Consider the following 23892-nt stretch of genomic DNA (forward strand, 5'->3'; position numbering starts at 1 on the left):
AAAATGGTTCTCTCTCTTGGTCTGTCTGTCTGTATCTCTCTCTTTATATATATATATATATATATATATATATATATATATATATATATATATATATATATATATATATATATAAAATATATAAAACCATGAAAGGTGCACTGAAAGTGACCCAATAAAGCCACGGATGAAGGCATACAGTATATGTAATGTTTTATTAAAGAAAAATTCACACTAAAAACACTCCATCTCCATTAACGCTGTTTGAAAATCCGTTTTCATTTCATCACACTTCATCAGAAGTGGGTTAGAGTGAAAGACAGCCCTTTTATATACAATCAAACCTTTCTTTCCTCTTTCTTCTTTGAGTAGATTCTTTTTCACTTTGACAGAACTTCTTGGAGATCGTCTAGCCATATGTAAAACGATGCTGTTCAGTAGTAAAAACCAGCAGAGTAGAACGGGCTACCAACTTCTGTAGTTCGCAAGTTTTCCTCCAGCTTAGGAGCTTGGTAACCAGAGCCCATGTAAAAGTTCTGTATGTGAAGGTTTTTACTATTGAACAGCATCATGGATTTTCAAACAGCTTTAATGGAGATGGAGTGTTTTTAGTGTGAATTTTTCTTTAATAAAGCATTACATATACTGGTTGCCTTCGTCCATGGCTTTATTGGGTCACTTTCAGTGCACCTTTCGTGGTTTTATTGGATTCACTTTGTGTACTTTTGCTTGCACTTGGAATATATATATATATATATATATATATATATATATATATAAAATAAGAGGGAATAATAATGTTTTATCATAATAGCTGCAGTAAACATACTATTTTGGAATGTGAATGGCCTCACAGGTATAGGTAAAAAGGTAAGAGTATTGAATTATATTAAGAAATGCAGAGTGCAAATAGCAATGCCACAGGATATTCATTAGGAAAGAAGTGAGCAAGTGAATTTGATAAAGAAAGGATTTCTGGATAGCTATTCAGTAGAATATCAGGGACAAAGGAAAAGGGGAGTACTTATACTAATTTCTAGAGGAGTTGTGACATGATAGAAGAGGGAAAAAGATAGTAATGGTATGTTTGTGGTAATTATGGGCTACTGGCAAGGGAGGAGGATTAAATTGGCATATATTTATATTCCACCTAAAATTACTATTATGGAGCTCAAGAATTTTTGGGGAGAAATAATCAGTTTTCAGCAGGGAATATTACTTCCAGGTAGGGACTGGAACCTGATTTCCAACACTGAGAATGTATCTGGGGAACCTAGATGGAAAAATATAACAAAAGCGGATAAATTTCTGAATCAAGGTTTATGAAACTATTTGGCAAGGAAGACATGAATTCAGTAGTAGGAACTCAGAATCTGCATTTTATTCCACACAGTAGAATAACTTGGCTAGACTAGATAGAAATTATATTTCACAGGAACATTTGCATTTAATTGAAAGCTTCAGCACATATTAAGTAACAAGTTTGATCATTAGCCAATAACAACTAGGATAAAAATGTGAGGTAATGAAGTACAAATTAGACACTGGTGCTTCCCCACCTTCCTGTTAAAAACAGAGGAATTTAAGGAATGGATAGTGGAAATTATTCGAGTGTTATTAGGGTAGACAGAAATTTCTTCAGACATTAAAGCTAGTGACAGAGAGAAAATAAAAATTTAATTTAAAAATAGGGTAGAAATAAAAGAAAGCGATGTTAAGAAGTAATGAAAATTATTTAGAGGGGCTGTCAAAAGTTAAATTATTGATGAATAAGGGGGATCTCACATAACAAGAAGAGGCACAATTGCAGAGTGCTAAAGAGAAAATAAGGGAGTATCTGGATAATATGGATGAGTTCACAAAGATTGCTGTTAAACAACTGCTTTTTGATAACTCCAGAGCACAAAAACATTTAGCACAGACAACTTGGGTAACAGAAAGTAGAAAGGGTTTTTGCCAGACTCAGGGAGCCTATAGCAAGAAAATAACCAGAGACCCTGTAGAGGTATTAAAGATATTTTGGAAATGTTATGAACATTTGTATAAATCAGAGGAATATAAAAGTAAAAAAAACAGAAATATTTATGGAGGACTTGGATATGTTAAGGTTAGAAGAAGATGAGAGCTAAAAATGGTGACGTAATCAATCTGCAGGAAAGTCTTTAGAAATAGACAGTATTCCTGTGGAAGTTTTGGAAGCTAGGAGGCAAGAAAGTGATAAAGATCTAGAAGGTTTGTTTAACAGTATTTTTAAGGAATGGGAAGCACCGACATCATCCTGGAAGAAAGCTGTGGTGGCTGTAATACCTAAAGACAGTAAAGACCCATCAGATACAGCTTCATATAGACCCATTTCAATTTTAAATTATGATTATAAAGTGTTTGTCTTCAATAGCTAAAAGAATGGCAAAGGTGTTGCCAAAATTTATAGACATGGATCAACATGGTTTTGTGGAGGGGAAGCTACCAAAAAGCAATTACTAGAAAATGGAAATCAAAATTCTGTATCAACTGTATTTGATTTGAAGATTGTAACAGAGATAAAATAACTGGAAGTGTGATCTTAAGAAATTCGTAGAAACATATTACATAGAATAAATGGAAATTGTGGGAACATTAGATGCAAAATAATGTTTTGGACAAGGACTAAGCTTTAAGGGGAGGCAAGAAATGATCAATTTATGTAATGTTCAATTGATGAAAATTGTATAAAAGAATATATGTGATATATAATGTCTGTAACAATGAGCATATTAAAACGGTTTGTTTTCTTTTATATAAATGAATGTTTGCCTGTCTTAAGTGAAAATTCAGTAGAAGTTTAAAATACACAATAAGCCTGGTTGCTTAATTACTAGTGTTAAACATGCCCTTATACCCCCCCCTTAAAATATGTAACCCAAATTTTGCAACTAGTTTTGTTCCTGATGAGTGATGCATTGCTGTGGTGATTCCCTTCTATAAAGGTGGCCTTCCGGCTGACCCAGGTAATTGCAATGCTATCAGTCTAACAAGCCTAATCTGCAAATCCATGGGATGTATTGTAACTGATCTCATAAACCACAATATTGAGAATCTTCTTAGGTTTGACCTTCATCAGTTTGGTTTTGTGAAGGGCAGATCCTGTCTATTGAGTATGGTATACATCTTTGAAAGGGTTATGTGGTTGTGAATTGTAGTCATATAGTACCCATGCTGTATCTGATAATGGCCTTCAACATCCATCATATTTGCATCATACAGAAGCTAAATGCTTTAATATTCAAACCATGTGTGATAACATGGATCTCAAAGTACATGAAAGACAGAACCCACGCATTGCAAGTTGCAGGCACCTCAGCACACAAAGTAAAAAAATGACCAGTTGTGTCATCAAGATTCAGTGTTGGGACTTTTTTTATGGCTTTTATGCCTGAGCTCTCCAAGCAGATAGCCAGGACCTCAGGCTAACAAAGTTTGCAGATGACTGCAAACTTGGAATTGTTGTTAAGTCAGTCTTTAAAACCCAAACTTTATAGAATGAGTACACCTACTCTTGGTTTATTAAAAATTGGCTCAAACAAAAATGCTAAAAAGTATATTAGCATTGGAGATAGTAGGCAACACCTCCCCTTATCATGTTGTGTGGATTAAAATGGGTTGACAATTCTCTTTGTTTTGTCAATCATTTGATAATAGTTGTCAGAAAATCTTTTTATTTAACACACAGCTAACTACCAAAGGAAAACCTTTAAGTTCAAAAGAGATAATCTCTCCCTTATTCTCAGCATTTCTAAAAACAATTATCAGGTACAATGCCCCCTTTGGGTTGTGTCTCACTAAACATATCAAACAATTAGAAACCAAAACAATCATGGGCCTTAAGTCGCTGAGCTCTCAAAAGAAGATGGACACTCTATCCCTATATTCTGTAAATTATATTATGAGGTGAGTTCTCGGTCTTGCTTTTACTGTACCATTAGAGACCACATTGTCCTGTAACTCCTGCATTGGCACAGGTCTTATGGCTCTACCAGTACTAGAACCAGGGATCTAAATCTTATGAACAGATAAATAAAACACAGGGAAGGGACAGCTTTATAACCCAGCACCTCCCAAACCTCTGCAATAAACCTTCCCTACATGTTAAGCAATGTGACTTACTGTCTTCCTTCAAACATAATTTAGACTCTGGATGGGTATTCACAAATTTATTCCAGGATGGACTGTTGTTGGTCTTTTGGAAATGTGATGTGTGACCCGAAGGAGGGTACTGGCAAAGTGTTAATGGTCATGAGACTAAATAGTCCTGTAATATCTATGAATATAAGTAAAGGTGACTAATTAGAGATCTGGGTATGTTGTAGATAATGAGCTTCCATTTCATTACCATGTACGAACCATCATTAGGAAAGCCTTTTACTTAGAGCAACTAATCACCTGGATTATATGTAGTAGTTCCAAGGATGTCATTGTCTCTTCATCACTAGACCTATAGTAGATTATAATGCCCCTTTTGCATAGAGCTATTACAGCATATAACCTTACTCAACGGAATCCAATGACCCCTAACAAAGAAAGCTCTGGTATGTTTTCCTTACGGTACCTCAAGAAACTGGTGTCACTATCACTGTTCTTAGTCTCATATAGACTCCTTCATGATGAATACCCTTTATGGCCATGAATGATCCCATAGTCGTGACTTTCTAAATATCTAAAAAAAAACCTTGTAAAACTACCAACTCTTGATCAACAGATAATATGCTACATAATATTATCATAATCTGCTGGTAGGACAGACATCTCTCCCAAAGGATTCCCTACTTATGGTGTAGACTCCCACTCAATGTTAAGCAAAGCACTGAATTACTAGATGGAAATCCATAAATTTATCCCTCAGCTATACCCTCTGGCTCTTACAGAGAGTGCAAGTAAATATTGGGCACCTTGCAACTGGGCTCTAAATGATGCTCTCAATCAAATGCCTAGTCTAAACCTAAGTAGCTGTGAACCTCTACATCTGTGAGGTGCCTTCCAGTTAGATTCCTTTAAATACAGAGTGCTCATTATTTTATTTTAAATTTCAGTTTCCTGTTCTGGATGTGATGTATTGAGCTATGAGGGGGGCACAGCCCTTTTAGGTCAACTGTATTTATTAATCACCACACTTGTATGTACAGTGCATGAAGTAGAACAGTATGGAGAAAGCACAGATAATGCAGTCTGAATCAGAATTTAGTTTTAAATGAGTATTACTTAAAAGTATTTTCTTTTGAGATTATATAATTCGAGAATAGGGACTCGATCTAACCTGAGGAAAGCACAAGCAAATGTATATTCCTACAAATTGTAGTTGCTCTTCCTGTTTCTTGTATTTGTTATTCAGCCCATATACCTGTTTAAATATTCTGCTTTCTTACATTTTGATCAACTATTGTCCCAGTCATTAGCACTTTCTAAGACCAGTGAATATGCTTGCAAAATGTTTCTAAATGTTTAGTAACCAATTAAATTTCTCATTCAACTATCCATTCAAGGTTCAAGCATTATTTACACTTTATCATTAGTCTGTGTACTAAGTAATCATTCGTCTGTGTACTAAGTAATCATAAGCTAATGCATGTGATGCTGTCTCAAGGAGCATAACACAATTGGTCCATTAGTAGATAAATAACATATGTGAGACTTTTTAGTGACAATGTATGATTTAGTAGAGGTTATATTCCAGAACAGAATACCCATTTAGGATTGTCTGGCAGGTAGCAAGCGTTTGAGCTGTTAACATACTACAGGCAGGTAGCAAGTGTTTGAGCTGTTAACATACTACAGGCAGGTAGCAAGTGTTTGAGCTGTTAACATACTACAGGCAGGTAGCAAGTGTTTGAGCTGTTAACATACTACAGGCAGGTAGCAAGTGTTTGAGCTGTTAACATACTACAGGCAGGTAGCAAGTGTTTGAGCTGTTAACATACTACAGGCAGGTAGCAAGTGTTTGAGCTGTTAACATACTACAGGCAGGTAGCAAGTGTTTGAGCTGTTAACATACTACAGGCAGGTAGCAAGTATTTGATCTGTTAACATACTACAGGCAGGTAGCAAGTGTTTGAGCTGTTAACATACTACAGGCAGGTAGCAAGTGTTTGAGCTGTTAACATACTACAGGCAGGTAGCAAGTGTTTGAGCTGTTAACATACTACAGGCAGGTAGCAAGTGTTTGAGCTGTTAACATACTACAGGCAGGTAGCAAGTGTTTGAGCTGTTAACATACTACAGGCAGGTAGCAAGTATTTGAGCTGTTAACATACTACAGGCAGGTAGCAAGTGTTTGAGCTGTTAACATACTACAGGCAGGTAGCAAGTGTTTGAGCTGTTAACATACTACAGGCAGGTAGCAAGTGTTTGAGCTGTTAACATACTACTTCCTGTAGTCTAGAGTACAGAATTTGATTTATTCCACTTTCATTTGAGCGCTGTGTGTGACTATAAGCAAGACCTTTAACCAGACTGCGCTCCCAGGCTGCACCTGAAACAGGACAATTTGTTCAGCGTATTTACCAGGTTAGCAAATAGGTAAAATTAAATAAAAATAATAAATTGAATTTGATTTCTTGAAACTTTCATTGCCTCATATATTGACTACTATTATTGGATATAGTATATTATGATGGCTTACATAGGATACTGCAGGACATTTTAGTCAAGACGGTACTGTATATTTCAATATTTCAAATAAATTCATGTTATATGATAACATAATGCTAAAAATGCCATTATAATTTCTGTGATATTGAATGGGATCTGTATTTTTTCACCAAATAACTTAGAGGCAAAATTCTGTGTTGCACAATACTCACACATAGATGGTTACTAGCTTGGCCTGTGATAGCAAAATGCTTAACATATTTGTAGACGTGGCTTCACTATGCATTCAGTATCCTGATCCCATATGTTCAACAGATCATAACTCTAACATGGGGAATTTATGCATTCATTAAAGATGAAAATGAATTCATCTCTATCTCAGTTCTACATAAGTACCTCTCAACCAATCATGGATAAATTTCAACAGAATCAGGGACAAGGCCAGAAAAAATCAGGGACAGTTTTAAAATATTTGTGCTATTAACTTGAGACATTCACAGAATCACAGCATATGAATTAATGTGCATTTTGTGAGGTAACATAAATCTACAACTCTTACTTACTACCATTATTCATTAAGTTTAATTCACCAGCGTTCCTCCAAAAGTCACCAGTTTTAGGAGGGATTAAGAGGGACAGAGCTAAAATTTGAGTCAGAATCAGGGACGTCACTGAAAATCAGAGACAGTTGAGCGGTCTGACATAAGGTAATGTTACTCCTGTAAGGAAATTGACAAAATCAGCTTGATTGGCTGGCCTTGAAAATTCTACTGTGTGTTCTTGCTTGGATATGTTGTATAGAGAGCTTCCTACAATTATAAAAAATCTCTATATATCTGTTAGTCAGATACTTAAGAGGTCCAAAATAACCCATTTGCTGGAAGAATAAAACAGCCAAAATGTACAGATTAAAATTACATCACAGGGAATCTATCTTAGGTATTTTACTACAATAACACTTTGGAGATCTGTGTAATCTACACCAAGGGTAAGGAAGTATATTAGGTGAGATAGTATTGGCCATGTATTATTGCTTTCCTCACACACCACCATAATGCCTGTTATGTGTACTATTCCATAATAGTATGGAGGGTTGACAGTAGTTACAGAGAAAGGGATGGCTGGCTGGAGGTAGAAAGAGTTGGCATAATGATTTGAGATCTTAACCTTACAAATACAAGGTACAGGGTTTGATTCGTACCTCTAGCTATTGGCTAGGTTTGTAATAATCTGCAGATTTATAGCCTAGTATTTACCTTTGAACCTCTAACCACTGATACTGGCGCATAATTACCCATGCTGTTTCATAATTCCCCTCATTATCCCAGCACAATTAGCTATACATAATAGCAATTTGTGTTAAAATGTAGATGAGGAGATTACAGCTGTTAAACAGCTCTTTGGGTCTTCATTAGTTATGAAGAAGCCTTATTTACTGACAACAGTGCTGTGGTAAGTATTAAAATAGAGAAATTATACTGTATGATATCTGCCTTCTTAATAAACCACCTTAAACAACTGCAACCCGAGTTAAGATCAGACCTAATGTGAATTACATTTAGTACAATATCTAAAGCTTTCATCAAATATGTCAACGATTCTGGCCCCAGTTTTGCTTTTTCCATTTGATTATATTCTCAAAACTTGTTATATTTCAAGGGCATGAAAACATGCAAATGGCATACTCATTTATGATTGTGGAGGTGTGCCAGCAATGTAATTAACGTATGGCCTGTCCAACCTCACATCACCCATAGGTACATTCTTCAAGGGAGTGGCTGTAAACTGTTTTCTAAACTAAACACTGATTAATACTTATCCAGTGTAGCAGGCATTCTTGGAAAGTAGGCGCCATCAGTTTGACATGATTACATTTCCTGAACATGTAGGTAATGCTGTTGATAAGGGTTTATCGGTAGTAGTTGTTATAACTGACGTAGCCATACCTCTAAAGTATACCTCATTAAATGGAATGTTTCTCATTCTGTGTCTTAAAAAGTCTATATTCCTCACTGTTCTAGAATAAAAGGTTTCATCACACATTTGTTAAGTATTTTTCTAACTAATGTCCATGGTGAACAACACAATCACACTACTTCACTAAATAACATTTTATAGTATAAAATAACACATCTGAGCCATCTGGTCTGTTTCCTGCTTGAAGTTCTTAGAAAGCTGTTAGCATGTGTTCTACATTTTGCCCAGTTTTTTCAACATTGTGAGAGGTAGTGTTCCACATTTTGGGGCTATAAGGTTGAGAGCTATGGGCATAGCCAAAGCTGACATCTTTCCAGATGCAGGGATCTTAAACTCCCTTTGTAACTCTAAAAAAGACTTTAATAATAATTATAATGTCACCAAATGGACATCGGCACTTACCGGTGATAAGTGAGTTGAGGACCAAGCCTACTCCAAAATATGCCAGGGACCCAAGTTAATGATGGGAGGGATGTATTTGCCCCCATTGGCCAGTGTGTGCCTGCCATAAAGCCCAGCAGCCCTGGGTCAGTAATAAGCTACTGGCTGGCTGGTGTCCAGTTGTCCAGCCTGGTTTACCTAGGATAGTTCTGTTGAGGGAAAGCTGAACATAAAACTAATCAACCTGCCAAACATGAACTAAGAATTTCTGCACTCAGTGTAGGTTCACTGACAGGATAGACCTTGGAAGTGGGTGACATGATGGTAAGGAGGAGGCCGGGCATCCTATGTTTCCAGGATACAAGATGGAAGGGCAGTGAAGCAAATGTACTTGGCTTGGGATCCACAGTCTACTATTCAGGAAGATGGCAGACTAGAAATGGTGTGGGAATTATGGTGAAGGAGAGACTTCAGAAGGCAGTAAGGGGTGTTATCAGAATTAATGACAGATGCATGGCAATCAGACTCCAATGTAAGGATAGGGAAGTACCCATAATCTCAGCCTATGCCCCTCAGCAGGGTTGTGATAGTGATGAAAAGAGTGCATTCAGACAGCAGTTGCAGTACCTACTACATAAAGTGGGCCAGCATGAATTGGTGTTGATAATGTGTGACTTGAATGCACATATTGAGACAGAACAGGATATGAAGACTTCCTAGGTCTACATGGGTGGGGAAACAGGAATAAAGGAGTGGTCATTCTAGACTTCTGTCTGGCAAATGGCTTGATAGTAGCCAACACATGGTTCAGAAAAGGACATTCACAAGAATGTATACAAAATGGCACTGAGGTAGAATCAGCAATTGCAAAGTCATTCCCAGTGAAACAGTCAACCCACAGCATAAACCATTGGTTGCCACAATCAGCTGTAACCAGTTGTCAGAAAAGGCTCTAAGGTCAACAGAGAACAGGCTGAAGACCTGGAAGCTGACTGAAGACAAAACATAACAGTTCAAGGAATTACTCACGGCTTTAGCACCCCAAGAAGAGAAGACATAAGTGGAGTTGAAGAAGAATGGCAGCACCTCAAAACAGGATGTGTGAGGACTACAGAACCGATATGTGGCCAAGCCAGGTATGGAAATAAGGCACATATGGAAAGCTGGTGGTAGAATACAGAAGTCCAGGAAGTCCTCTAAAGAAAGGAGAAGTGCAGGAAAAAGTGGAAGATAGGAAAGATGGACTAATTTAGGAATAAATACTGGTTGGCTAACAAAGAAGGTAAGAAAGGAGTTGCAATAGCAATGAATAGGGCATCAAACGCACTCTGCCAGCTTCTGGAAAGTGACTCAGTAGATGGCACAAAGAAACTATATCAGGTTGCAAGGCAAAAACAGAAAGATAAAAAAGGTAGTCGGGCACCTTTCATAAGGGATGCCAGCAACAACCTGTTCACCAGTCCATAGGACATCAAAGGCAGAGGGAAAAAGTACTTTTAGTAGCTTCTAAATGAAGAAAACCCCACAGAAGCTGTATTACTCCAGATAAAGCCTACAATGAGAAAAGAGAACTCCACCCTAGAAGAAGTAAGAAGAGCACTAAAGAAAAGGAAGTCAGGGAAAGCAGCAGGCTGAAATGAGGTCACACCAGATATGATAAAGATGCTGGGTAAGATAGGAGGAAATGTCTCCTGAGGGTACTCATAGCAGTATGGAGAGAAAGGTGTATCCCAGATGACTGGAGAATAAGCATACTCATGCCAGTATACAAGAACAAAGGGGACATCCACAACTCTGGGCAGTACAGAGGCACCAAACTCCTGTCACATTGCATGAAAGGTCTGGAGACAGTGACTGATGAATGGATACACAGAATACTAGAAAGTAAGATGGGAGATGAGCAGTTTGATTTGGATCATGATGCAGCACAACTGACTTAATGTTTGCAGTGATACAGATAGTTGAGAAGAAGCTAGAGGTGAGGAAAGAGTCCAATTGGGCATTCCTAGATTTCAAGAAAGCATTTGACAAGGTCCCAAGAAAGCTGATTTGGACAGTACCATGGGTGGTTTGAAGTGCCAGAAACATTGGTAGAATTAGTGCAGGCTATGTGTAAGAAGCCAATGACTCAAGTACAGTGTTTGGTCTCACGGAGGTGTTGGCAGTGAAGTGGGTGTGCATCAGGGTTCAGCTCTGAGCCCACTGCTGTTCATACTGGTGATGGAGTACATTTGCAAACAAGCAGGAGGGGACAGATCAGCAAAGGTGCTGTATGCAGGCAGTTTAGCATTACAGGCAGAATCTGAGCAAGAACTTCAGTAAAAGATAGGGGAACAGAATCAAAACTGAAGGCACATGGAATGAAACTAAGTACAGATTAGACAGTGGTAATGGCAGAAAATTGGGGAAGTCAGAAAAAGCTGAGAATTGTGAGAATTGAGACGGAGGGGAGATAGTGGAACAGGTTAATAGCTTCAGTTATCTGGGAGGGGTTGGTTGAGGAGAAGGGAAGTCTTAATGAAGAGGTCAAAGCTAGGATCAGAGGGGCTGCTGCCAACTTGCCTCGAGTGCTAGGTGTAGTGTTTGACAGAAGAATGCCAAACAAACTGAAAAGTAAGGTGGACAAAATAGTGGTGTGACAAGAACTACTGTATGGTATAGAAACCTGGGCAGAGCAGATGAGGAAGCTAGAGGTGATGGAGATGAAGTGCCTGAGATGGATGTTAGGATGTACTCTGTAGGACAGATAAAGAACTGAAGACATTAGAGCAGAAGTCAAAGTAGCTCCAATTGCAGAAATGATCAGAGAGAACAGATTACGGTGGTTCGTGCACATATGCAGAAAAGCAGAAGACAATCTGGTGAAGATGTGGGACAGACAGGAAGAAGGTAAGAGGAAATGAGGTGGATGGATTATGTAAGAGAACAGTCGGGCATAAGTGTTGAAGAAGGCAGGAGTGTAGCATTGAATTGATACAGATGGGGATAGTTAACACAACACCCCGACCCCATGTAGGAAATGGGAAAAAGGGGATCAGTGATGATTATGACCAGAGGGGATCACTGATGATTATGACCAGATTGCATCTTAATGAGAGAAGCCAAGCTGTTAAAAATTAAACTGTTATGACACAAGGGTTTAAGAGTTTGGTCAAGTAATAGTTGCTTTATGGCATCAATTAACAGAAGTCTTAAAGTTTTGGTACCAGATTTTCTAATGTTTATAAAGTGGGTTGCAATACTGAAAATACGGATGACTCGTACATGATACAAAGGTTTCTTAATGAAAAGTTTGACAAATCCTTTAATTCACATAAGTGCCCCATCCTTTACTCTGGACTGTTACAACTTTTATCTGTATATCCTGTGATTCTGCAATGTGTAAACAGCTGTAAGGATTAAGTTACTAATTCATGTTCCCTTTTAGGGAAGTAATTTTTTTCTGCATAATGATAACCATCCTGAGAACCCTCATCTCCAGAAAAGCACTAATTCTTCTACTATGCACTATATTAATAAGATACAAGTACAATGCACCTTTTTCTTCATACGGCTGTGATGAAATCAGACAGTTAGTATAAAACCTTGGGTTACGAGCTGGACTCTGATCATAACAAATTTATTATGTGTTCAACACATGGGAAGTAAAGAAGCTTACCTAGACAGTCAAGTGAAGCAAAGTGTGGCAGGTTAATTTTAGCATGCATACTGAGAAAATCTAAATTTAGTTATGATCTGAAACACCGGACCATAATTCTTTTGTAGTACGTGGAGCCTTAGCTACCCTGATGTACTACAAGTTACAAAAAAATGTGCATGTAGCGTTTTGCAGCCTTTAAAGCTGTAACACATTTAGCATGGCCATATAGCCAAGAGATATGAAAGCTGTATACATTATTCAGCCAAACACACTTGTGTGCAGTAGAATGAGGTATATCTTGAAGCTGTTGAACTGCTGCAGACATTGTTTTGTATAGAGGCTACAATTTGTGTTGCAGCATTATACCCAATCATTACATCATTAAATTAGCAATGTCGACATTTGAACATTTTGATAATATTAATTATATCTATAAATATATATGGGTCTACTTCATAAGGCTGATGTTTCAGAATGTCAACATTTAAAACACTGAGATGAAAATGTTGACATTCTGAAAGATCATTTGAAGAGTATTGCAGGAAGAATATTTTTGCTGAGATTTAGATACAGTGGGGGTGCAGGGTAGATTGACCTCTGCAAAACAGTGTCTGCTGTTTGTTTGATTTTGAACATTTCAGAATATCTACATTTTTGTCTCGGTCTTTTAGTCAGTATTCTAAAATATTGATCTTTTGAACTACATCCATATAAATACAAACACACACACACACACACACACACACACACACACACACACACACACACACACACACACACACACACACACACACACACACTATATGGATGTACGTTACAAGCTTGAAGTTTCAAAAGCTCGAACTGCAAATGGTCAAGCCTCCCTGTACCCCCCACACCCCCTGCTAAATTTACGAACTCCACAATTGCACTACATTGGTACATTTCCCATTCTGCGCTGTATGGAGATATCCATTCAAAATGTTCAAAGTTTCAAAACTTCGATCTTAAAATCTCGACCATTTGCACTTCAAAGTTTTGAAACTTCAAGCTTGTGAAGAGACTCCATACATACCTATATCTATATATGTAATATACATACATACATAGACATATGTGTATATACATACACATATATACGTATATTAGTACAGGGCAGTTCATGAAATGTTTGGGTCATCAAACATTCTGAATGCTGGCATAAGCAATTGAAAACTGTTCTGATCACAGAATGCTGCCATTAGTTTGTGGGATTTTTATTTATATATATATATATATATATATATATATATATATATATATATATGTGTGTAGCTATATCTTTCTGCTAATATCTAAGTATCTATCTGGATATATATATATATATATATATATATATATATATATATATATATATATATATATATGTGTATGTATATATATATATATATATATATATATATATATATATATATACATACACATACACATATATAGACACACACACACAGACACGCACACAACACACACACACCCATATATATATATATATATATATATACATATATATATATATATATATATATATATACATATATATGTATATATATCTAGCTTGAGAGAGACCCACACACACACACACACACACACACACACACACACACACACACACACACACACACATTTTTTATATATATATATATATATATATATATATATATATATATATATATATATATAAATATATTATGGGTCTACCCTAGTTAGTCAAAATGCCACATTATCGAATCTCACTTTGTCAACACTCAGAATATTGAACTGCACTTCATTGAACCACAGGAACTAGGAAGATTTTCTCATGGAAAGTAACTGGTTGTCTGAGACATTGAATTTTGCTTTTTTTCACAACTGCAATGCAATCTCAGAGTTGATATATTTAGTTGGGGGTGTGGGAGGCACAGTCCCCCACCTGGGTGGGTTGGAGATGGTGCGGTTTGTTTATTTTTTGGTTAAATGGTTACTTACCATGGGAAAGTCTTCATAGTTCTGGTGGTTTAGTGAAGTGTGGATTCAATATTGTGAGTGTCGAAGTGAGATTCAATGTTCTGTGATTTTGACAATATCAGGTAGATCCATATGCATATATACAAACCAACTCTAAAATCACAAACTCAGAGAAAAGAGAGCTAAGAACGCAACACTCACTCACATTCTTGTTCTTCTTTCAATCGAATTTTCACTGTAAGATATTGACATCCTTCAAGTGATGACATTTTGAGTGTCAGTCAATTCACCAGTGACGTGCAAAAGACTTTCCTTAAAACATTTTAGAATGGATATGCACATTAAAACTAAATGTGAATGCCATAAATCAGTTATGAGCTGTATGTTATATGTAGGGCGGAAGAACAACTTAACTGCACTACACGGCACAAATCTGCCCAAAAATTATATAGAGTTATGTATTTATTAATAAGTTTGCTGGATGATTTGAAGCAAGCAACATGCAGCTTTATCCATTTATGTTTCACACTGATAAGGTGATTTAGAAGGTGGAGTACAATAACAATGGACAAGTTGAAAAATAAGCATAATATGCTATTTTATGATGTCATACAGGTCAGCAAAATTAAAACCATAGATATGTAAAGGGTTTTTCTGAAGTATGGTTAAATTAGAATCATCAGGAGGAAGGAGAAGGCAGTTCCTCTTCAAATGTAACTCCTCAGAGTTCACTGTTACTCCGATTATCTTGCTCTACAGCTCATAGCTCTGAAAATGATTTAACTGACAGCTGAGGATACTTCAGAAACCAAGGTAAGTGGAAAGTCATACTTCAAAACGGCAGCACTGAATAAACCATTCCAGTATATGCACTCTAAATATCTTATGAAAATAGAAATGAAGACCACAATGTGTTGAAGGCAACCACTGTTGTGATAAACAGGTGTTTTATTGTAAAATAACTTTAAATAAAAATGTCAAAAAGTAGAAAAACAATATAAAACAACAAGGTATGTTTGAAGGATGTGAACTGAGATCCTGAAGGAGTCTTTTATGGAAGTAATTTTATGAAATAGTGATGAGGTTAATCAAATGCACACAGAAAGTATGAGGGCATCCAGCAATAGGGCAGAAATGTTGAAATTCATAAATAAATTAATAGTAATATTGGCTGTGTTATGTACTATCGTAATACATATGTCTTTGTTAATGATGTAAATATATATGCAGATCAGAGGTTTGCATAGTTGTGGGAGGTTGGCATAATGGTTACGATGTTTGCTGTACAAACACAAGGTGCAGGGTTTGATTTTCACATGAGGTAATGGACTAGGCTTTATATAGCCCACAAGGACAGTTAGCGCAATTCTAATCTATGAACCTGTTAGCTATGTAAGCCTCACCTAAATCACATCACTGTTTTACAGGTATGATCCTAAGGAGAACAGATGGTGTAAAGTTGCGTCTATGCATTGTCAACGCATGGGGCATGGTGTGGCAGTATTGGATGGCTATATCTATGCTGTTGCAGGCTCAGATGGCTCTTCTCCACTCAGCTCAGGTAAGAAAACTCAGAAAGGGAAAAGGTCAGGTCCTGAAATGAAAATAAATACCTTGTAAAATCTATGTAACAATAGTATCAGTTCCATAGTAATAATAATAATTGTAATGTACAGGTAGTACAAACCACGAAGTAAGGTTTTTTCTGAGAATTAGAAAGGACTAAAGAAATGGTAGACAGTAAAAGGTTTCTGTCATAACTCTAGCCACTATACAGTATCTGGCTGCATCAATGGGTATGGACATACAGCAGAAAGTAATGGAAATAGGGCAACACACTCAAGGGAGAGAAAGCCAATATTTGATCTTCTAATATTTGTCAAAGTAATGCTGGCCTGATGGCACAGAAATAGGAAGTCCCTCTGCCACTAGTGGCCGAAATTCCAACGTGAACATGAGCCACTGGTTTGGCTGGCTGGGTGTATAGCATAAAATGGCCAGCTCTCTTACTGGGTGGGGGGGGGGGGTAATATTCAATGTCTGCATGACCTCTGTTGGAAACCAATAGACTCACATGTCATCTCAAGATAAAACAGAAACTGGCAACAATGTCCTGACATCATTGCATTATTGGCTTTCACAGCTAGATAAAATGCATGAATAATGTGTAACATATGCTGCCAGCTTCACTCTTACAGCTCCTCACAGGATCCCTCACTTCCTTTAACTAAAGCTAAGTTAAACATAAGGTAAACTTCCTGAAGAGCTGGTAGGCCCACTTGACAAAGGGTTGCACACAGCAGTGAAGCAGTACCACAGGTAATTTGATGCTGGTCTGTATCCATGTGCAGCATTATTACACATGGCTTCAGTGTTAATACACATGAATGCTTATCAGGATTGTTTGCATTTCATAATGCAAATAAATATATATATATATATATATATATATATATATGTGTGTGTGTGTGTGTGTGTGTGTGTGTGTGTGTGTGTGTATATGTGTTTGGCAGGGGAAGGGTCTTGCTTCCAACTTTATAAAAACCTGCCAAATTATTATTTTTTTTATTTAATGAATTTCAGTGAATTGGTGCAGCAGTTACTCAACTCCATTTAAGTGTCCATATCCACCAGAAACATGTAAATGTGGAGCATTTGAAAGCAGTGAAATTAAATCACAGTGTGTTTTATGTGACGGTATAGTATAGCATTTACTGTCAGTAGAGGCAAGATTGCATTATTCTCAAAGGAACCAGTTACAACTTTCAGTTTTATGGCGGAAATGATAATGTAAGAAAAACTCCATTTCTTTCTTTGTATTCACCGAACCCAAGTTGAGTTCTTGTCTCATAATGCAAGTATTGCTAGGTGTGCAGTCTGTCACTAGAAATCACTCATGGTGCTCTTCCATGAAGTCTTGGTTATTAGCCTGAGGGCAAATCTCCACAACAATCTAACACTTTTGAGTCTAAGTTCTGTTCTCAGAGATGAACTAATATTAAATCATGTGTTAAAAGTAATAAAAGCAAAAAAAAAGAATGGAAGAGTGTTACAGGGCATGGATATGCCTTAGAATGTATAGTCATTGGAAGGGGCATGTGGTATGGATGCATTTTATAGACAGAGGTGAGGCAGGGAGGTAGTATTCAGGGGGAATGGGGTGGAGAGAACTGAAGTCCATGGGTTCTAGACTGAAGGGCAGGATGCAGATTAAACATGACTAAATATTCCTTCATAAAGTGGTACTGGTGTCTTGGAATGCATTACTAAAACTTGTGCAAGAAAGTAAGTACACTCTTGGCTTCAAGGTGGCCAGCACATGTATAAGATACAGAAGATGAGAGACAACTTTTATAGGGAGCTAGTTGCATATATAAATATCAGCACTGGTGCATATGTTTTTTTCTGTTAGCATAGCTGTGTGTTGCTTTCACAAAAAACAAATTTAAAAATGGAGAATGCTCCAGTAATGAAGGCATATTCTGTTTTATATATATATATATATATATATATATCTCCATGGTATGGGTCCCCTTCAGTAGATCGAACTTTTACAAGTTCGAACCTCATATGGCCGAGACCATATGTTCGAACTTGTAAAAGTTCGATCGGACTGAATGGAGATCTCTGTACAGTGTGAAACAGGAAGATTTCCCTTTTCTGCAATGTGGTGCTATGTCAGAGATGATATATTTATGTAAGGGGGTGTGGGGGGCAAAGTGTTTTGTTTTGTTTTTTTTTTTACTTTTTTCTTCAGTGTTCGAACTTTTACAATTTTGAACATATCGTCTCGGCCATTTGTGGTTCAAATTTGTAAATGTTCGATCTACTGAAGTAGATCCATATGTACACACACACACACACACACACACACACACACACACACACACACACACACACACACTGACAATAAATATAAGGAGCCATGCTATTAGTCCCTAACTTGCATCTAGAACATCCCGCTGGCAAAGAACATAATGGAGTGGAGGTCATTGTTATTAACTCAAAATGCTAGGAATTATATGGTACAGATAGATATGACATATGAAAAGCATGACCATCAATAACAAACTGAATAACTATTAAGGGCTAATTTTTTTTCTGAAAGATACTGCATCAAAAAAAGTAAAGGGAGGATAACTACAGTATGTCCACAGGAACAAATAAAATTAAATTCTGTAAGAACTGAGAAACATCACCAAAGCTGTATTAAGTGTTACTATTTATTTATTTTATTCACTTGTTAACTAAGTAAACCAACTGCAAATATTGCCACTTTTCAGGGGTAACCCAGAACACTGTCTAGTTAAGTGACTTGCTCAAAGTACACACAAAGCTAATGGAGGTGGAAGGAATTAAAATGTCTGTTGCTGACTAGAAGAAGCAGCATTCTTAACAACTCAGAACCTTAATTCTCTGTGTTAACCACCAGACATCTGCATGTCATGAAATATTCCCCAGGTGTATTTATGATGCAGTTTTTATCTCTTTAATCAGAAGTCCCCAACCACCGGGCCACAGACCGGTACCGAGCCATGGAGTGCTTGATACCAGGCCATCAGGTATGGAGTAAGACGAAAAAGTAAATGCATGCATGAGTGTGTTTGTGTCTGTCTGCATGTGTGAGTGAATGCATGTATGGAAGTAGAAGAGCGTGTTTGTGTGTATATGTTTCAGTCTGCATGTGTGAGTGAATGCGTGCATGAAAACAAAAGAGTGTGTGCATGTGCGTGCGTGTGTGTGTGTGTGTGTGTGTGTGTGTGTGTGTGTGTGTGTGTGTGTGTGTGTGTGAGATCGGCAGAGTGAGAGTGATGTGTGAATGAATGCAGGTATGAATGAGGATGTGACTGAGTGTGTGTTTGATCGGGAGAGAGTGAGAGCGATGTGTGAGTGAATGCAGGTATGAATGAAGAAGTGACTGTGTGAGAGAGATCGGAAAAGAGTGAGCGCGATGTGTCTGAGTGAATGCATGCATGAATGCAAAAGAAGATTGCGTGTGTGTGTGGGGGGGGGGTGTAAATAGTGAGAGTGATCCCTGGAAGCAGCAGCAATGAGGTTTGAGTACCTCTGAACCATACCACTGGACACATACCTCCCAACCTCTTGGATCAAAAAAACCTGGAAAAAGCCAAAAATAATGGGGGGGACAAAGGCCCAAAAATAGGGACACATTTTAAGTACTGCTCTTGCAAACTTAGAAATTGATAGAAATACAGGTTTTGCATTAGTATGAATTTTCTAAAGGGTATAAAGTATGAAACTCAACTGTCATTATTTTCTGACTTCAAACCTCAATGATCTGACAGTGATTTGCCAGAAAACAACAATTTTATGAGGAAATGATGAAAAATATGAGGTAAAAATCTGGACATTCTGCGAAAATTGTACAGTTGAGAGGTATGCTGGACAGAGCAAAACAATGGGAACAGATTTGAAATACTCCTCATAAACTATTGTCAATAGGGTTGCTATTAGGTTTACTTACCTCTCAACCATAGTAGATCAATGTTATGCTATTAAGCACAATATACACTTTTTTGGTAATTATTGCCAAGTGTCTTTTTATTGTACTTTGGATATTTTCTCCCCGGGTCTCAGCTGAAAATGGACATCTAGTCTAGTCGGGTCTCCTCATTAAACAAATGTCAAATAAATAAGTAAATAAATACATATGTACTTTATTACACATGTCATGTGATGGTCGGTCCATGGAAAATTGTCTTACATTGATACTGGTCCTTGGTGCAAAAAAGTTTGGAGACTGCTTTCTTTAATGAAGCAAAACATAATATCTTGCTGCAATCAGTAGTTCTAAAGTAGTCATACTAAACTTTGTGTCAGTTTGACACGTGGTTGAATATTCTAGTGTGTTTGACTTCAGTGAAGTATAAGACTACTTGTCAAATTCATAAAATCCTTCTGTACTGTTACGGCCCACCAGCACATTCACAGATATCTGAAAACCATGTAGTATCCAGTTCCTACATCATCCTCATGTAATACTTTACATAATTCTCATCTCATGGCTAGACTCCCCATCTTAAGGTACTCAAGAAAGTAGTTTCCCAAATAATCTGCTGCATTGTCAATACTGGTGAGTGATCGCCTCTTTCTGATACAATCCAATACACCCAAATAATCCTCTGCACCATCAGTACTGGTGAGTGATGGCTTCTTTCTGATACAGTACAATCCACCCAAATAATCCTCTGCACCGTCAGTACTGGTGAGTGATCTCCTCTTACTGATACAGTCCAATACACGCAAATAATTATCTGCACTGTCAGTACTGGTGAGTGATTGCCTCTTTCTGATACAGTCCAATGCACCCAAAAAATCATCTGCACTGCCAGTACTGGTGACTGATTGCATATTTCTGATCCAGTCCAGTCCACCCAAATAATCCTCTGCACCATCAGAACGGGTGAGTGATCTCCTCGTTCTGATACAGTCCAATACACCCAAGTAATCCTCTGCACTGTCAATACTGGTGAGTGATCGAATATTTCTGATACAGTCCAATACACCCAAAAAATCCTCTGCACCATCAGTACAGGTGAGTGATCGCTTCTTTCTAATACAGTCCAATCCACCCAAATAATCCTCTGCACCGTCAATACTGGTGGGTGATGATCTCTTTCTGATACAGTCCAATACACCCAAATAATCCTCTGCACTGTCAATACTGGTGAATGATCGAATCTTCCTGATACAGTCCAATACACCCAAAAAATCCTCTGCACCATCAGTACTGGTGAGTGATTCGCTTCTTTCTGGTACAGTCCAATCCACCCAAATAATCCTCTGCAGAGTCAGTAAGAGTGAGTGATCACCTCTTTCTGATACTGTCCAATACACCGAAATAATCCTTAGTACTGTCAGTACTGGTGAGTGATCACATCTTTCTGATACAGTCCAATACACCCCAAAAATCCTCTGCACTGTCAAGACCGGTGAGTGATCGCCTCTTTCTGATACAGTCCAATACACCCAAACAATCCTCTACAGGGAAAGTACTGATGAGTGATTGCCTCTTTCTGATAAAGACCAATACACCCAAATAATCCTCTGTACCGACAGTATTGGTGAGTGATCTCCTCTTTCTTATACAGTCCAATACACCAAAATAATATTTGGCACTTTTCAGTGCCGGTGAGTGATCATCTCTTTCTGATACAGTGCAATATACACAATTAATCCTCTGCACGGTCAGTTCTGGTGAGTGATCACCTTTTTCTGATACAGTCCAATACACTCAAATAATCCTCTGCACTGTCAGCACTGATGAGTGATCGTTTCTTTCTGATACAGGCCAATACACCCAAATAATCTGCACTGTCAGTACCCGTGTGTGATCGCCTATTTCTGATACACAGTCCAGTACACCCAAATAATCCTCTACAGGGACAGTACTGATGAGTGATAGCCTCTCTCTGATACAGTCCAATACACCCAAATAACCCCCTGCACCTTCAGTAATGGTGCATGATCGCCTCTTTCTGATACAGTCTAATACACCCAAGTAATCCACTGCAGTGCACTACCGGTGAGTGATCGCCTCTTTCTGATACAGTACAATACACCCAAATAATCCTCTGCACCATCAGTACAAGTGAGTAATTGCCACCCTTTGATACAGTCCGATACACCCAAATAATCCACTGCACCGTTATTACTGGTGAGTGATCACCTCTTTCTGATACTGTCCAATACACTCAAATAATCCTCTGCACTGTCAGCACTGTTGAGTGATTGCCTCTTTCTGATACAGACCAGTACACCAAAATAATCATTTGCAGGGACAGTACTGATGAGTGATCACCTCTTTCTGATAGAGACCAATACACCCAAATAATCCTCTGCACTGTCAGTACTGGTGAGTGATCACCTCTTTCTGATACAGTCCAATACACCCAATAATCCTCTGCACTGTCAGGACTGGTGAGTGATCGCCTCTTTCTGATACAGTCCAATACACCCAACTAATCCTCTGCACCATCAGTACTGGTGAGTGATCACCTCTTTCTCATACAGTCCAATACACCCAAATAATCCTTGGTGCACTGTCAGTGTCAGTGAGTGATCGCCTCTTTCTGATACAGTCCAATACACACAAGTAATCCTCTGCACTGTCAGTTCCGGTGAGTGATCACCTCTTTCTGATACAGTCCGATACATCCAAATAATCCTCTACACCGTCAGTACTGGTTAGTGACCGCCCCTTTTTGATACATTCCAATACACCCAAATAATCCTCTGCACTGTCAGTGCTGGTGAGTGATCGCCTTTTTCTGATACAGTCCAATACACCCAAGTAATCCATCGCAGTGCACTACTGGTGAGTGATCGCATCTTTCTGATACAGTCCAATACACCCAAATAATCCTCTGCATCATCAGTACTGGTGAGTGATCGCCCCTTTCTGATACAGTCCAATACACCTAAATAATCCTCTCCACTGTCAGTACTGGTGAGTGATCGCCTCTTTCTGATACAGTCCAATACACCCAAATAATCCTCTGCACCATCAGTTCTGGTGAGTGATTGCCCCTCTTTGATACAGTCCAATACAACCTAATAATCCTCTCCACTGTCAGTGCTGGTGAGTGATCACCTCTTTCTGATACAGTCCAATACACCCAAGTAATCCATTGCAGTGCACTACTGGTGAGGGATTGCCTCTTTCTGATACACTCCAATACACCCAAATAATCTTCTGCACCGTCAGTACTGGTGAGTGATTGCCCCTTTCTGATACAGTCCAATACACCCAAATAATCCTCTGCACTGTCAGTTCCGGACAGTGATCCCTTTTTTCTGATACAGTACAATACACCCAAATAATCTACTGCAGTATCAGTACTGGTGAGCGATCACTTCTCTCTGATACAGTTCAATACTCCCAAATAGTCCTCCGCACCGGCAGTACTGGTGAGTGATCGCCTCTTTCTGATACACTTCAATACACCCAAAAAATCCTCTGCATTGTCACTACTGGTGAGTATTTGCCTATTTTTGATGCAATTCAATACACCCAAATAGTCCACTGCACCATTATTACTGCTGAGTTATCACCTCTTTCTGGTACCACCCAATACACCCAAATAATCCTTAGTACTGTCAGTGCCGGTGAGTAATTGCTTCTTTCTGATACAGTCTAATACATCCAAGTAATCCTCTGCACTGTCAGTTCTGTTGAGTGATCGCCTCTTTCTGATAGAGTCCAATACATCCAAATAATCCTCTGCACTGTCAGCACTAATGAGTGATCGCCTATTTCTGATATGGACCAATACATCCAAATAATCCTCTGCACAGTCAGTGCCGGTGAG

General features: G+C 38.1%; 1 protein-coding gene across 1 annotated transcript in view; it reads left to right on the top strand.

Annotated features, from left to right (window-relative positions):
- The window catches only part of LOC122790972 (kelch-like protein 20), a 155220-nt gene that overhangs the window by 56908 nt on the left and 74420 nt on the right, over nt 1–23892 (top strand). The window contains exon 5 of the mRNA XM_044058696.1: nt 15988–16121. Coding sequence (XP_043914631.1) covers nt 15988–16121 — 134 coding nt within the window. The remainder of the gene's footprint in view (nt 1–15987; nt 16122–23892) is intronic.

The sequence above is a fragment of the Protopterus annectens genome, chromosome 16.part0, assembly GCF_019279795.1.
Source record: "Protopterus annectens isolate FY-2018-M chromosome 16.part0, PAN1.0, whole genome shotgun sequence".
Taxonomy (NCBI): Eukaryota; Metazoa; Chordata; order Ceratodontiformes; family Protopteridae; genus Protopterus; species Protopterus annectens.